We start from the raw sequence: 18,068 nt of genomic DNA, 5'->3' as shown, positions 1-18,068 counted from the left end.
GCGGTATATTTGGAAGTGGCGGTACTGAGTACCGGTGCGTACTGGCCCACTTAAAGCACTGGCTCCAACCCTAATTAAACACACTTGAACCAGCTAATCAAGCTCTAACTAGACACACTAGAAACATCCAGATAGGTGTGTTAAGGCCAGTTGAAGCTAAACTCTGCAGGGCATTGGCCCTCCAGGATCTAGTTTGGAGACCCCTGTCATACAGAGTTGTTACTTTGCACATGCTTTTTGATCATTAGAAAATAATTATTTTCTTAGAATAGGAGATATGCTGTCTCTCGCATCACATACATTATCAGTAGTTAAGTATGTGGTCTTGAAGAGGATCCTTTTTTTCTCTCATTTGGACTTGGTCTTGACTTGGACTCAAAACTTTTGAACGTGGACTTTACTTGGACTCGACAAAGCTGGACTTGACTACAGGTCTAGAAATTGGTAATAAAATATGACAAGAACCCAGAGGTAAACTCTCAGAACAATTCATTTTGATAATATCAGATAACTTTTAAATAGTTGGTATCAGTTTCTTAATGTAATCATACACACACAGTTGGTGCTCCGCATTTAACCCATTCAAGTACACACACAGCAGTGAGAAGTGAACACACGCCCAGAGCAGTGGGCAGCTATAGATCCAGCACCCAGGGAGCAAATGGGGGTTCAGTGCCTTGCTCAAGGGCACTTCAGCCATGGGTATTGAAGGTGGAAAAAAGCAACTCGGCCAGCACCAAGACTCAAACCAGCGACCTTCTGGTAACTAGTCCAGCTCTCTAACCATTAGGCCACAGCTGCCCCGCCAGACCACTGGCTGCTTTGAGACTGCTTGTGCATTCAGAAATCTCACTAGATTATTATTAAAATTAATGGCAAAATTAATGTTTGGAAATGTAAACTGATATTTTCTACTGACACACTACAGCAAAAGATAGATTTAACCAAGGTACGAACACCATTCTTTGAGTTGAAAATACTAACATGCCCCAGGGTTCCTTATCATTTTTATTTTTTTGTATTTGTTGTATTTGTATTTGTATTTTTTAAGCATAAATAATGTGATTAGTGTGTTCACACTAAAAAAGTGCACATCAAATACCCAGATGATGCACTTCAAGATTCACTTTTTTTATTCGTCACATACACAATTATATAGAGCATATATAACAAGCCGTGAAATGTGAGTCAGGTCCGCTCCATGGACAGTGCAATTATTAAAGAATACAACACAGATGAAAATATACATAAATATAGCTATGAAAGAATTAAATTAAAGTAAACAATACAAATATAAGAATAAAATATAAAAAAGATGTATAATGTAGAATTAAATATAAAATGGTATGTGCATGAAAGTACACTGTATTCTTAAATATTAAGATACCCAGCAATGTACAAGAGGCATTGTGCATATGTGCATTATACTTTAGTCTTAAATATTAAGATACACAGGAATGTACAGGAGGCAAATGTGCAAACAGGTTGACACTTTCAGTATGTCAATGTGAGGTAGTAAATGATGAATATCTTACTGATAAAGTTAATATTAAGTAGAGACATGTAGATGTTAAGAGGCTGGTTTTGAGTTTAGGATCCTGATGGCCTGGGGGAAGAAACTCTTCCTAGTCTCTCTAACTATACTATTACTATAACTATCACAGCTTTAATTACTGTACATACTGGAGGTGGTGTGGCTTTCAGATTCTCATGTGAGCAAAATAAATAATTCATAAACTAGAGAGTTGAGTGCATAATGCACAGACTAATGGTGAATAGTGTATTGTGCATAATTTGGGACAACTTATATTGGTAGCATATTGACTTGAATCTAAACTCTTAAAGGGGAAAATCTAACTTTTTCTGTGTTTAAGTGCTATAATAATGTCCAAGGTGCATATACCAAGCCAGAAAATTTAGTCATATTTGACAGATGTATATATATATATATATATATATATATATATATATATATATATATATATATATATTTTTTTTTTTTTTTTTTTTTTTTTTTTAATCACAGCTTCATTGGAATGTTATGAAACTTGGTGACTTTAATGGCATTTTGAATGTGAACACAAATAAAAAATACACATTGATGAAGGGGTGAAACTTTAAAACATCAAGAGTGCAAAACCAACACATTCACTCACACTCATATGCACAAACACACACTTACACTCACACACAAACTACGAACTGGTGTAACAGTAACACAGCAAATATTAAAAATAAAGGCAATAATTCAATACAATGCCGTAAAAAAACTGGACACCATGGAAGGAGTTACACTTTAAAACAGTGCAAACAGTGCAAAACAGACACTTCCTCTCACTCTCTCTATCACACACACACACACACACAATTATACACACTCAAATGAATTGGTATGGCTATACCTACGTGGCCAAAACTAGTCAGAAAACTGAAATCAAATCAGACCCGGAGGATCTGAGCTCTGATAAAACATTCCTGGTCATTTTTGTTAAATTTTTGTAGAATTTTAATGTTTTGTGTAACAAAATGCTTTATCTGTGTTCAAGTTTTAATGTAGTTAAAGTAATAATAAAAAAAAAAACTGACGATTCAAATCAACATGAAAAAAAAAAACATTTGCAAAAATCTTTGAAAATATCTTATAAATATCCAAACCCACAACTAAATTAAAATAAGTATTTGTCTAAAAACAATTAGAGCATTTATAGGCCTTTTATATAGAGCTATATAGTAATCTATGGACTAAACCATGGAATTACAGATGTTTTACTTTTTTCAGAATCAGAACGAGCTTTATTGCCAAGTATACTTGCGCATACAAGGAATTTGTTTTAGTGACATAAGCTTCCAGTACACAGAGACAACAACAACACACAGAAAAAATTAAAATACATATATGTTAATATAAATAGACAAATATTGAAAAATAAATTGAAGATTAAATAAATTGTATGAACAGTTGTGCTATAGATTATAATGGAATAGAATAGAGTGAGATGCAGGGATGTTCTAGGATGGAGGTGTGCCCATGAATTTTTTTTTTATAACTCTTATATTAAGCCTAAAAGTTCTGTATAATTAGGGGCGTGGCAACTTGAGTGACAGGTATGTTGCCGCTGCTGTCACCGCCATCGAGCTAGGTGGGCGTGGTATCAGCAACCAACTCTGCCTCTTTGACCATTTTTGATTATCCAGGTGTGACACGTGGTGACACGCTGCCAAAATAGCGCCAGCCCGTTACACCCACTTTGAGCTTTGAAAAAAAAATTTATTTTTTTTTCAGAAATCTAGAGTTGACATCATGGACACTACGTCAATGTTTTTATACAGTATATGGTTAATCACTCCATGAACCACAGGGCAGCGTGGCAGCATGTCACAACTCTGTTTCTCATCAGCTCTTGTGTTAGATACTTTAGTCAAAACAAGGGCAGAGGAATGGGAATTTTACTATAACAGTGACAGCTATACAGTGTAGTCAACTACTCTGTTTACATAAAGTTTGTGTTTTGTATGTTTCTGTAGTTGGTTTGATTCTGGAGAGTCCTGTTCATCCTGTGTCTGATGGAGATTCTCTGACTCTACATTGTTTATATCCATATACAAGCCCACCAATCCTCAGAGCTGATTTCTATAAAGATGGATCACTCATCCAGAGTCAAACTACAGAGATGATCATCTCTACTGTCTCAAAGTCACATGAGGGTTTCTACTACTGCAAACACCCAGAGAGAGGAGAGTCACCCAAGAGCTGGATCTCAGTCACAGAAGTCTCAAATGAATCTTGCTGTATATGTGAGCTGATTTATTTCTTGATATGCTCTCGTTCAGATATAGTGCTTGATAAAGTGTTTGTGTGTCTCTTTTTCAGCGTCTCATTCAGAATCTCAGATCTCTGTCCTCCACACACTCAGTTCTATACTGGCAGTTTGTCCATATCTGATAGTGACAGTCTTGCTGATCTTCAAGTGCTGCAGGATGAGAGGTATAACAGTTGAATGATTTATTTGAAGCCACTATAATCATATTTTATCAATAAACAGCTACTTCTTGTGTAGCTTTCAAATTTGCTTCAAAATAGTTAAAAGTCTGTGACTGTATAGCAATTAACAGGAAAAAAAACTGAGACGTTGAGATGTGTGTGTTTAATTAACAGTTACATCTGTTGAAGAGGAAGAAACTGTTGTTTGACATTCTATTGGGATGGTGAGAAATGTCAGCTTCATCCTGAATTTCTCTTTATTCCTCTTCATTCTCTATTATCCTTTTCACAAGCTTTTACTTAGCTTCTGGCAGTTAACTTGCTTTAATGACCAAATTTTTAGAGCGATAAATGCATTTAAATGCAAGAGTGAATCCCATTAGTTATTGTACTCACTGTGTAAGAAATACAGAAGTCACTCCGATTGACGATGGCTAAACATTTGCTCTTTCTGTGTAAGACTGTTTATAACCACATCATTTGTATAAGCATGTATATTCCTTATTTTAGCCCAAGATTCCTGACTTATATCACTGCTAAGCTTTGTAGGTTTTTAAAATGTACCTGTCCATGTTTCCTTGTTTATATATATATATATATATATATATATATATATATATATATATATATATATATATATATATATATATATATATATATATAATTATATTGAAGATTCTTGGAGTGTGACCTTGTTACTTGAACAGTAAAAAAAAGGAACAACAGCCTCTTATTACAATGTTTTATCTTTTACATGCCAATCTCGACATATTTGTTGACAACTGATTTGTATGGTTTCCAGAGCCAGTGAATTCACATGCTTATTTTTACACATACTGTTGTTTTGCCTGGTGTGTGAAAATGCATGCTAGTGTTTGTAAGAGCTGTCTGTGGTGGATACATTCTGGTGGTCTTTAAAAACGCAACTGAACAGGAGCACATGGTGTCAAATACTGAATATGTTTTTAAATTTGTGAAAATCGAAGATAGTGTTGATAGTTGTGAGAAATCTTCTAGAAAATGTTATGCTTGTTTTTTATAATGGATTTTAATGTCTAAGCAATTAACTGTATTAAGGTTAGATATGTATTAATTAAGAAGCAATTAAGCAAATACTCTGTACTATGTTATTCTGCGGGCACCACTTAGACATCCAGCCATTGAGTGATGACAATCTGCTATGTATCTCTCTATGTATCTGTGAGGGGACCAGACCATATTACAGTGTCTGACATCATGCTTGCAAGTTCACACACCTCTTTTTTAGCGAATAAAAAACATGAATAAATTATTAGGAATGATTTCTGAAATGAGGAGTACTAATGTACTGTATTTCAGTGCATAACAGTTACTAAAATCCTGCAAATGAAGTGATTTTTTTATTGTTTTCAGTTGTTGTCCTCATTATCTTAATATTCACTAGTTCAGTGGTTCCCAATCACGTTCCTGGAGGCCACCCAACACTGCACATTTTGCACCTCTCCTTTGTCTGACACACCCAGTTCATGTCTTGGAGTATTTACTAATGAGCTGAAGTTCTGAATCAGGTGTGTTTGATAAAGTGACATGTAAAATAATAATTTTTTTTGGGGTGGGGGTCCAGTAATGTGGTTGGGAACCACTGCACTAGTTCACCAGTAGTTCACAGTTATGAAGAGTTTATCTTCATTCCTCTGCATGTAATCATACTTTCAGCTTGAAGTGAACTAAGGTAAGTACTTGAAGTTCTAAGTTTTGGATGCAATCTAAAAAACTACCAAAGATATTTATTTGTATATATTCAGTCTCTCGCCTGCCTCACATCCTCCTCCTGAGCCCCCACCCTCCCTCCTCTGTTAGACAGCTGGCTGATATTTTTCACTTCGGAACTAAATGCTACTGTAATCTATATTAATTACTACAGTTAGTGTGAAGTTAACAGAAATACTATGAAATTTTAAGCAATTTGTGAACTTGAATGTTTTGTTCAGAGCCAATACATTTACCTGGTTATTTTTACACTTCTTGTAATATTTGTATGTTTCCAAACAGGAACACATGGTATCAATGGCTGAATATGTTTAAAGTGGTGCAACACAAGAAAAAATAAGATTGAATAGTTAATGCTTTTACAAAATGCTGTCATGTTTGTGATATTTAATTATGGATTTTAGTGTCTAAGTAATTGAACTTACTGTAATTAATATAAAAAAATAAAATTAAAAAAAACTATGAGCAACAGTGATATTGATGTTTCTTAATTAATGAAAATCCTTATATGGTTTGTTTCAATCTGCATGGAATGCTAATAAAACAAGATCTGAAATCCACTGGTATGAGCTTCTCTTCACACTGCATGTGGTTTATCGCAACACCATAAACTATAAATTTTTGAGCAGAAGAGCAAGAGGTCCCGGGTTGGGCGACCCAGAAAGAAGTAGCTGCTTTCTGGGGGATGGTGAAAGCACCTTCCCTTATAGTAATCTAATTGACCCCTGTACACTGCTGACCCTTTACCCAACCCTTAAATGTATTTACACAAAAGTTTTTATTATTATTGTTATATTATTTTAAAAAACAAACAAAACAAATACATTAATTTTAAGTGTATCAAAATAAACTACAAAATACAGAAGCCACACCATTTATAAATAAATAAATAAATAAATAAATACAATTTTAAAAATACTAAGAAAATACTCTGTAACCCTTTCTATGAAGTATGTATTTATAGTACATTATAAGGGTATTCTTAAGGCATTATAATGAATGCATAATGCATTATTTAAAAAAAGTATCATATTTTGTATCATCGCATGTATATTCATAAGAACAGTTTTACTATATTATAATATTTGCTTATTTGTGGTTATAGCTTTTAAGAGTATGACGATTTCTAATGCAATGGATATGTTGCATCCATTTTTACAATGGTTTATATTTCTCATAGTTATAATGTTATGTGTATCATATCTTGCCATTTTTTGTATGCTACTTTACTTAAAGCGGTCAAAGACCACTAGTAGTAGTAATAATAATAATAATAATTATAAATAAATAAATTTTTTATCTCAAATTGCCATTAGATCAGATATCAGATCAGATGAAAGTGTAATATGACACATTTGCTTTGACCTATATTTTTATTGTAATATCAGTTTGATTATTTTGATGGTACCCTTTAGACAGCTGTTTATAAATAACTCTGCAACTACATATCAACTTGCACTCAGAGTATTAGTTTTTCTTCTACTGTAAATACTGTATATGCTTACACTTTATTTTGATGGTAAACAGCAATGCAAAGTGTCTTTGCAAGTATGTCCAAACATACCATACTAGAGTCTACCATTCTTGAGCATGCTAACTCTAATGAGAGTTGGTTGGCATGTAGTTCCAAAGCTGCTTATAGTCGACTGATTAAGAGGACCATCAAAATAAAGTGTAACTTTATAAAACATTGAATTTTTTCAGCTGTAGTATTAAGCTAATATTAGCTCCACAGAAACACTAAAATAACACTCAACATCTAACCACTCACAAGCTGTAGTCTTAAATAAATTGTTTTATTTAAGTTTATGTTTATGTTTATTATACCTTAAATAAACAATGTCAAGATATGATACAGTCCATATGGTGTTCATTGTGTGTTATAAATAATCAAACTCTTAAACGTTATGCATTCATTATAAATACGGGCTTCATAGAAAGTGTTACCAAATACTATTACAACGGAGCATGAAATTCATTCGTAAACCTTCCATCATTTGGCCTATTTAATCTATCCCTTCACCATTACACTGACTCAGTTGATTAAGTAAAAAATGTTTGATAGCAACTGCTTTTTTTCTGCCTGAGTCATGCAATAAATCGGACATATGCAACCAGTTAACAGATAGCTAACTAAATATTCACATATCCCTGTGATCTCCCAGACGAAGGTTAGTTTTAAAGTAACCAACATTTTAATGTTTAACATTTTTTGAATGACATATAATTGTATTCTAATTTAGCTTCTAGGTGTTTGGCAACTACATTGCCTGAATTAGTTTAAGTCTTCGGTTATTTTAATTGTGATGATTTTGGCTCACATTTAACAAAAACCCACCAATTCAGTATCTCAACAAATTAGAATACTTCATAAGACCAATAAAACATTTTTAGTGAATCGTTGGCCTTCCGGAAAGTACGTTCATTTACTGTGCATGTACAACTGTCAGATCATCAGTTTTCTCATGATTGCGTAGCCTAGTAAACCAAACTGAGAGACAACTTTGAAGGCTCAGGAAACATTTGCAGGTGTTCTGAGTTGATTAGCTGATTGGCATGTCATCATATTCTAATTTGTTGCGATATTGAATTGCTGTATTTTTGTTAAAGTTGAGCCAAAATCATCACAATAAAAAGAACCAGAGACTTAAACTACTTCAGTCTGTGTACATTGAATTTATCTAACACACAATTTTCACAATTTGACTTGAATTACTGAAATAAATTAACATTTTTTCCACAACATTCTAATTTATTGAGTTTCACCTGTATTTTATGTGTGTTATGGAAATGTTAACATTTGCATTGATTGATCTCACTCAAATACATTTATCTTACATATATCTTTTGAATGTAATTATTAATTGACAGCCAATAAGTATTCAATGATCAAGGTATAGCTTAGTCTAGAGAGTAAATGGGTTTTCTTGTGTAACTCTTTAAGGGTCACTCAGCTAGTGAGAATTTGTCAGGTGTGTACATATGTGTCAGTGTTTACATGTTTTTATGTACACAATATGAATCAGATGTGATGTGACATGCCATGATGGAATGTAATGGTTGCCTTTATAAGCTGCTGTGAGCCTGTTTGTTCTCAGACAGCAAGCTGTGTGTAAACCAGATCATTTTCTGCAAAAATTAAAGTAAGACAAAAGACAAAACTCTGTTTGGTTTTTCATTCTCAGTCTTCCCAATCATCATATTATTTCATTAAATTATAATTTTGTCAACTTGTGTCAGGCAGTCATTCATGCAAGGGCATGCAAACTCATTGTGGCAGGGGGGGGTGTGGTTTAGCGAACCCTGCAGCGGAGGAGAGCGTCAGAAAACACCTGTCTCTGCTCGCAGTAATTGAGAGTATAAAACACCAGGAGAAACAGGAGCGGGGGAGAGAGAGAAGGACTGCTGGCTGCTACACTCCTGGACCACTGAATTTATGTTATCAGTTGTTATTTTCCGTGCCCTTTTGTGTTTGTTATTATATTTTTAAATAAAAAGCAGTCAATATTAACAGCCGACCCTGTCGTTTTCCCTCCTACACTGCTAACATTTTTACACTGGTGCCGAAACCCAGGAAGGAAGATGGATGCCACCGCCGTGCTTGTGCCCTCCGCTGCACCATTTGTGGAGCTGATTACATCCCTCACGGTCATGCAACACGATCAACACCAGGCCCTGCTGGACATACGTCAGGAATCAGGAGAGGCGGTTTCAAGCCATCCTCCAAACCCAGCAGGAAGACCGCGAGAGGTTCCGGTGCTGGATGGACCGAGAGGTACGGCCCAACAAGCTGTAACCGCCCACCACCCTCTGCACAAAATGGGGCCTGAGGACGACCCGGAGACATTTCTGGTGTTATTTGAAAAGTCGGCTGAGGTACAGGATTGGCCGCGGGACCAGTGGCCGATGCGCCTGATCCTGCTGCTCTCCGGGAAGTCCCAGGTAGCGGCACAGCAGCTTCCGGTGCAGAACCTCCTGGTTTTTGACGACCTGAAGAGGGCCATCATCCAGCGGGTCGGCCGGAGCCCGGAACAGCATCGCCAAAGATTCTGCTCCCTGGAGCTAGGCGAGTCTGGCTGACCCTTCGTGATGGCCCAACAGCTCCAGGACTCTTGCCGCAAATGGCAGAAGATAGTCGATCGTGTGATGCTGGAGCAGTTCGTCACTCGGCTGCCAAGAAAAACTGCCGAGTGGGTCCAGTGCCACCGCCCCACATCGCTGGAGTCAGCTATTGATCTCGCGGAGAATTTCTTCCATCAGCTTCTCTCTCTACTTTTTTTTCTTCTCCTTCTCTCTCTCGACCTGTCCCTTAACCCAGGTCCCGTCCGCCCAGCCCCCCTCGAGTCCCACCCCGGGGGGTACCTATCAGGCATTGATGGATTCAGGATGTAACCAAACCTCAATCCATCAAAGTTTGATACAATCCGGGGCATTGGATACGAGCCACATGGTTAAAGTATGGTGTGTACACGGGGATGTGGTTGAGTATCCTATTTTGCCAGTCGTTATCAAATTTAGGGGACAAAACCATAGTGTTGAGGTGGCAGTTAATCTGCACCTCCGGCATCCGTTAATTTTGGGGACGAATTGGCCAGCGTTTAAAGAATTATTGGGGGCTTTATGCACGCATGCCTCTTGGGGAAAGAATGCACCAGAGGGGGATGCGAGTGTGCAGGCGGGAGAGACTGAACCGGGACCACTGAGTACTGCCTCAGGGGAACAGAGCAAAATCGAGAGAATTATTCTTGCGGAGTGCAATGATTTTCCCCTGGAGCAGTCTCAGGATGAGACGCTGAAATGTGCGTTTGAACAGGTCAGGACCATCGACGGTCAGCCTCTCCATCCTGGACAGCCTCTTACCTATCCATATTTTGCAATAATTAAAGATAGGTTGTATCGAGTGACCCAAGACTCTCAGACAAAAGAAGATACAACCCAGTTATTAGTTCCTAGGAGCTGCCAGGAAATGCTTTTTCAGGCGGCTCATTCTAATCCAATGGCTGGTCATTTAGGACAAGGAACGACACCAAATCGCCTCATGACCCATTGCCGGGCATTCACAAGAATGTGCGCAGGAGGTGCGCGGCTTGTCGTGAATGTCAGTTGGTAAACCCACCGGCCACCCCAAAAGTGCCTTTGTGCCCCCTCCCATTAATGCAGGTCCCCTTCGAGAGAATTGGCATGGACCTCATCGGGCCATTAGAGTGATCAGCACGAGGACATCGTTTTGCATTAGTCATTGTGGATTATGCAACATGATATCCAGAAGCAGTGCCTCTCCGCAACATTTCTGCTAAGAGTGTTGCTGACGCACTGTTTTCTTTAATCTCCCGAGTGGGGATTCCTAAGGAAATCCTCACTGATCAGAACACGGCGTGCATGTCACGGACATTACGTGAACTTTACGAATTATTGGGCATTAAATCGATTCGAACCAGCATCTTTCACCCACAAATGGACGGGCTGGTCGAACGTTTTAATCGCACGCTTAAGACAATGATTCATAAATTCGTTCAGGAAGACGACCAAAAATTGGTACAGATGGTTGGAACCCCTGTTGTTCGCTGTGCGAGAGGTCCCGCAAGCCTCCACGGGGTTTTCCCCCTTCGAATTGCCAGCCCAGGGGGGTGCTGGACGTCTTGAGAGAGACTTGGGAGGATGAAATTCAGTTTGTGATGGACCTGAGAACAGGTGGCTCTCTGTGGAGAATTTGTTACAGGCCCAAGACAAATAGAGCCAGCTGTATAACAGGGGAATTACTTGGCAAGGACCGTTTGAGGAGCCGCCACTGGGGTGAGCTCTGGGGCTAGGATAAGGGCTGTGAACAGTCTTTTCCACCTCATCTTTCTCCCTTGGTTACAGATGAATTGGGCGGATGGCAAGCTTGTGTGAGCTGCAACCGGCGGGCTTGACATAAGACCAGCTAATGGAGGGGTTTCAGATCGGGTTAAGAGACTCTCCAGACACCGGATGACTGGCTGCTTCCAGTCGAGGTTGGTGGTGTTTGGGAGCTCCTTCGGCTGATGGTACATCATCCCGAGCCGGAACAGCATCACAAGGGTTTCCCCCTCGAGGGAGCAGGTTAGGGCGAGTGACAAATGCCCTCAAGTGGACAATCGGGTCAAGGCTTGCCTGAGCCACGGCAGTGAACCATGCTCATTCCTCCATATAAGCAGGAAGAAACAAATGGGAAAACAAAACACTTTAAAAAAAATTTAAACCAAAATTTAAATGAATCGTTCATTTTGAAAGAAACTTTAATGTGACTCGGGAAAAACAAGTCGGCTCAGTGAGCGATTAGTTCAGTTGCGCATGCTCAAAATTCTAAAGGTTCTGTACTGGAATTAGTCTAGTTCATCTGTTTCAGTAAGTGCAGTCTGAGACGTAAAGAGAATTGATTAGATCATCTCATGAGTCTTTCAGGTTTGAGTCATTTCTTTATCACATTACAGACCCATAAGCTTTAACCTATGCAGTCTGACCCCGAAAGAGACTTAATAATAATGATAACCAACTCTTTTATTACCTTTGTTACAACATTCAGTAAGAGGTGGAAAGAGTATTAAAATTTTGTACTCAAGTAAAAGTACTGCTACTTCAGTAAAATGTTACTAAAGTACAAGTAAAGTTACCAGTCTAAAAATCTACTCAAGTAAAATTAAAAGTACCTCATTAAAAATGTACTCAGAGTAAGAATTACCAAGTAACTTTTTAACAGCGTGGGTACGGTGGGGGATTCTAGTGTAGTTCAAAAAAGACAAGGGGATATAAATCTCAAACTAGTTTTTAATTGAAGGAACACCTTTACAAATTAAAGTGCAATAATAAAAAATGTAATAAAATAAATAAAAATATAAAACATTCAAATTATTTACGAAGATATGAGTAATTTATTTGCAGATCATGCCATAAAACATTTTAAACAATACAACCAATGAATATTGCTGTGAACTGAATTTAGTAGAGCATCCTTTTCCTAAATACAAATGAGTTGTACTACAAAACTATACATCTAAATTGGGTCAGGGACGTTCCAAGAATTTAAAAAATAATTGTTTATGTTTCCCTGCCCTTCTGTATATCTTTACAGTGTATTTGTGTGTTCATCCTTACTATGTGAAACTTTTGTTAAGTTTGAGCAGAAGTTGATTTTCAAAGTTAGCAGAGTTCATCCTTGCCTGCTTTGCAGTGAACAACAGTCAGGCACAGCTGAAGAGATGCTCACAGGTGGCTGAGGCAGGAAGACCAGTGTTGCGTTTGAGAGAAAGGTTTTTGATGCGTGGAAATGAGTTCATCGGATCCATTTGAGATACAAGCAAGGTTCCCATCTTACTCCCCTGTACCTTGTGACCTTCTGGACTTCATGGAGGAGAAGAAATCATCTTCATCTGATGAATGTTGCCCGACTTGCTCCACAGCTGCCTCTGTCATCTGGTCAAGATGTTGTCTCACATAGACCAGACCTGTTGAGTGACACCACAGAACAATGCATAATAAATATATTTCTGTCAATGCAGAAACTACAAAGATTAATATTACTACACTTACAACACTATTATTGAGTAGTTACAAAGTAGACAAAACTGGGATTGAAATTACCAACTGATTACACTATGATATAAAACAATGAAATCATACCTGCTTCTATGATTTCACCCCTCTCAGTCCAGTTGTTCTTGAACTTTGGCAGAAGGATTGCGGCAGCAATCAGTTCAGGGTCTTGCATCATCCCACCAAAGAGCTTTTGGACACCATCCTGAACTGCTCTGATAAGGGGCACATCTTGGAGGATGACTCCAGTCTGCTGCTAAACAACTCTACAGTGACTAATCAAAACAGTAATGTTGTAATGTTATACAGTCATGTTTAAATGTAATGCAACATCAGCAAATCTACTCTAAAATATAACAGTTTTCATTTATTTCATATGACACTTAAATCATGACGCTGGAAATAGCGCTAGCTTAATTGTGCAACAACAATTTTGCCCTCCCTATTAATCACCGACCCTCTTGCTACACAACATTGAAAATGTCCGGCACTGATGCAATGCAACAGTTCAACAATTGTGTAAACTAAAGATACAGGTAATATTAACTTACCTCAATATGCTTGCGCAGGTTTGATGTCGAGTTTTTATAAGCTGCCAGTTCAGTACACAAACACAGCTTACACTGCATAATAAAGTCGAAGTGAGTGATCGCTTAAATATGGCCAGGGGTTTGCTTCATGACAAATTGATGGCATTTCGCTTTCAGATGGGTCTGCATCATCTGTTTTGTCCGTCCCCATCATTCTTGTGATTTTAGTGCATTTGTTCTCTCACCCATCAATCAATTGGGCACAATTTTCCCCTTCCCTTTTTTTTTTACTCAGTAATGGGTATGATTTAAAATGTAGCAAGGTACAAAACCTAAAACAAAACATACTTAAGTAAAAGTAAAATTACAGATTTTAAAAACTACTCTAAAAAGTAGAAGTACATGAAAAAACTACTCAATTACAGTAACACGAGTAAATGCAATTCGTTACTTTCCAGCTCTGCATTCAGTGTATAGAAAATAACCAGAATGACAGAAATTCATACATTTATAAACTGTAAGAAGTAAAAAGCTACAATTTGAGACCAGAAATGCAGTAACTGTAAGAGTAAATAATAATTATAATAATGATAATTATAATAATAATGACTATGCACCATTTGTAAGGAAGCTTGTAAATTAATTTCTCTATTCAATGCTGTCACGTCACATGACAAAAGAATGAACGATAGGTTAAAACCTTTTATGCAGTCTTTATATTATTATTATTATTATTATTATTATTATTAAACAATTCAACAATTAAAACATTAAGGCTGTGCATTTAAAATCATAAAGACAAAAATAAAAAAAATAATAATAATAGTAATAATATCCACACACATTTGTTATAGTTTTGTATTGTTTGTAATGTGATCAAGATTTGCATAAGTACAGTAATAGTAGACGTTAGGGAAGTAACACCTAATATTTTAATTATATTTGCTAAAATGAACAAAATGACTTGAATAAAGATTGAATAAAGAGCTGAAGGAGACTCAAAGGTCAGAGTCGGTAAAATGATCTGAACTTCCCATCACTATTTTGAATTCAATATGTTGAGAGGAGGCAGTTTAAATATCAGTCACCAGGGGCGTTCTACTTCCTGTTTCTCAACACTGAAATAATGTGGATACTGCAAGATTTGTTAGCAAATTAGCTAACAATTCGGTGTCTTGCCAGCTCATGTGTAGAATCACAGTAGTTGTTATCAACTGATTGATTGCACTGACATATTGCTGTCTGCGTTTCAGGATGTGTCAAGTTTTTCAAGGGGAGAGGTGAAAAGAATTCACCAAAACAACACCAGAATCTGAATGCAACTGTCAAATCGAAATATTTGTGTCAAATGCCAACACAGCCTAAAAAAGAATACAGAATAAACAAGGAAACCAAACTTTTGATTTAATTTGCGTTTTCAAAATATTGTTCACAAATCTGTCTAAATCTGTGTTAGTGAGCACTTCACATTTGCCAAAATAATTCATCCACCTCACAGGTGTGGCATATCGAGATGCTGATTAGACTGCATGATTATTGCACAGGTGTGCCTTAGGCTGGCCACAATAATACCACACTTGCGTTTATAATTTTGTTCAGTGTATGATTGATATAAGAGAAATATGTGACATGGTGAGATCACTGTGAGATCAGATTGTTGACTTGTAATGCTACTATAATCTACATTAGTATGCAGCCATTCTTGAACTTGCATTTTTTGTATCTACAGCCAATAAATTTACATGCATTATTACACATCCTGTGACTCTGGCTGGAGTGAAACTTTAACACCATGCATATGAGCAACAGTTATATTGATGCTCCTCAAGCACCGTTTAAAAAAGCACCAATTAAAATTCTTATGTGTTTGGTTTTACTAACATTTCTCATTCTGCATGATGCACTAATAAAACAAGATCTGAAAGAAACTCTGTGAGCTTCTCTGCACACTGGATGTGGTTTATATTGCATCATGGAATGATCAACTTCCTAGTAATGTGTTTTAGTAAAGCAAACTTTTTCTTTCTAGATACACTTCCTCTTTCACCTTAGTCTTGCAGTTAAATATTGAGGCATGTCTGATATAGGCACATCTTTCTAAATATGTTTATAAGAAAATATAAAGAACTAAATAACAGTTTTTACTGACTGTGTCACTACTCAGTCAAAAGTGTGAAACATACAATGACCAGTTTAGCCTGATTCTCCAACAAATGACTTGAGTCGGTTCATTTTAATGTAAATAATTGATATAAATATAAAATTATAAAATGCGATAACTGTAATACAATTACTGAACAAATGACTCTTATGAGAAGGTTGTTTTTAGTGAATCATAAACACTAGTGAATACTGAAATTAGGAGAACGGTCCCACTTTATATAAGGTGGCCTTAACTACTATGTACTTACATAAAAAAAGAAGTACAATGTACTTATTGTGTTCATATTGCATTGTAAAACACTTTTGCTGCTATTGAGGTGGGATAGGGGTAAGGTTAGGGAGAGGGTTGGAGGTATGGGTAAGTTTAAGGGTGGGATAAGGTGTAAAGTATGGGTCAACAGTGTAATTATAAATGTAATTACGGAAATTAAATACAGATGTAATATAATTTAAATATAAGTACAATGTAAAAACATTAAGTACACAATAAGTACATTGTTCTAAATTATTAATTAAAATGTAAGTACATAGTAGTTAAGGCCACTTAATATAAAGTGGGTCCAGGAGAACTTACTGGACTATGAATTTTTACTTTCTGTTGTTCTGATGTTACTGTTATCTTGTATTTAAGGCTCACGAGACTACAGATACTGAGCTGTTGTTCAAGACAAGCCATAGATTAAGATACACATTTTATTGAATAAAAACACATTAAAAGTGTTTGTAAAAACAGGCATCAAATACTTAACTAAGAAAGGCACTTGGATTCATAAACTGCAATCATAATCATTACATTTGTTTTAATGCTAAATCACCTGAGCAGAACTTTCAAAATACATTTTCAGTTTAATACTGACCGACTCATGACAGCATTCCTATATAAAAGTCTGACATTTTCTGAAAACATGTTATAAGATAACAACATTATCAATTGATTATCTTTAAGACATGAAAGTGAAAGTGGCATGACATACTGCCAAGAATGGTGACCCATACTCAGAATTCGTGCTCTGCATTTAACCAATCCAAAGTGCACACACACACACACACACTGTGAAAACACCCAGAGCAGTGGGCAGCCATTTATGCTGCGGCGCCCGGGAAGCAGTTGGGGGTTTGTTTCAGCTCGGTTTTGAAACGAGGACCTTTCGTTTTAGGTGAAAATGATGACCACTACACTACAGAAAGTCCACAGTCCATGAGGTACATTTGTATGTCTTTAATCTGTCCTGTTTTTTTTTTTTTAAGATCTGACCGCAGGTTTCAGGAAGTCTTGAGGCTTTCACACACTCTGTTTCTTTAACTTTCTGTCATCATTCAGTCAGTATGGGATTCTGTCAACTTCCTCTTGTGCTCTGTGAGTATTATTCTCTCTATGTATTTCAGTAGGTGTTAATTGCTATTATATTATGTAAATAATTATATTATTCAGTGTTCCTGGATATTATATTATTATTATTATTATTATTATTATTATTCTTATTATTACTGCTCTCTGAGTTTCAAGCCCGGCTCTAGTCCAGGATATACTGTAAGAGTGAGAGATGATTTTGAGAGAGGAAGTGTGCAGTTAGTGCTGTTTGTGAGAGTGAATGCACTCTGCTGTGTTGTAGATCAGTGTGTTTGTTCAGACATTCAGTTTTGTGCTTTGTAATGGTTTGTTTGTCTTGCAGTTATTGTCCATGTTATTTAATAAATGTTCAGATACCTCTGCTATAAGGCAGATGTTTTAATGTTTATCTGGAAACATTTCCACTGTTAATATGTTTTAAACTGTTTAATTCTGTGCAATTATATATATATATATGGGGAAGTCGTGGCCTAATGGTTAGAGCGTCGGACTCCCAATCGAAGGGTAATGTAATCGAAGGGTTGTGAGTTCTAGTCTCGGGCCGGACGGAATTGTGGGTGGGGGGAGTGCATGTACAGTTCTCTCTCCACCTTCAAAACCACGACTTAGGTGCCCTTGAGCAAGGCATTGAACCCCCAACTGCTCCCCGGGCGCCGCAGCATAAATGGCTGCCCACTGCTCCGGGTGTGTGCTCACAGTGTGTGTGTATGTGTTCACTGCTCTGTGTGTGTGCATTTCGGAT

General features: G+C 37.0%; 1 protein-coding gene across 30 annotated transcripts in view; it reads left to right on the top strand.

The window, feature by feature from the left end:
- LOC127952808 (Fc receptor-like protein 5) overlaps positions 1 to 18,068 on the top strand; it is a 123,116-nt gene that overhangs the window by 76,854 nt on the left and 28,194 nt on the right. For 2 of the 30 annotated variants that reach the window (XM_052551619.1, XM_052551612.1), the window contains exons 14-16: positions 3,526 to 3,795; positions 3,872 to 3,985; positions 4,157 to 5,273. The exons of 23 other annotated variants lie outside the window; for them this stretch is intronic. In XM_052551619.1, coding sequence (XP_052407579.1) covers positions 3,526 to 3,795; positions 3,872 to 3,985; positions 4,157 to 4,191 — 419 coding nt within the window. In that variant the 3' untranslated portion in view covers positions 4,192 to 5,273. Of the gene's footprint in view, positions 1 to 3,525; positions 3,796 to 3,871; positions 3,986 to 4,156; positions 5,274 to 6,013; positions 6,308 to 18,068 lie in introns of those variants that run through there. 5 more of the 30 variants (XM_052551618.1, XM_052551616.1, XR_008153058.1 and 2 more) reach the window with 5 other exon arrangements.

This window comes from Carassius gibelio, chromosome B3, assembly GCF_023724105.1.
Source record: "Carassius gibelio isolate Cgi1373 ecotype wild population from Czech Republic chromosome B3, carGib1.2-hapl.c, whole genome shotgun sequence".
In the NCBI taxonomy this organism is placed as follows: Eukaryota; Metazoa; Chordata; class Actinopteri; order Cypriniformes; family Cyprinidae; genus Carassius; species Carassius gibelio.
The sequence above is the reverse complement of the archived record's forward strand: the minus strand, read 5'-3'. Positions and strand labels throughout refer to the sequence as shown.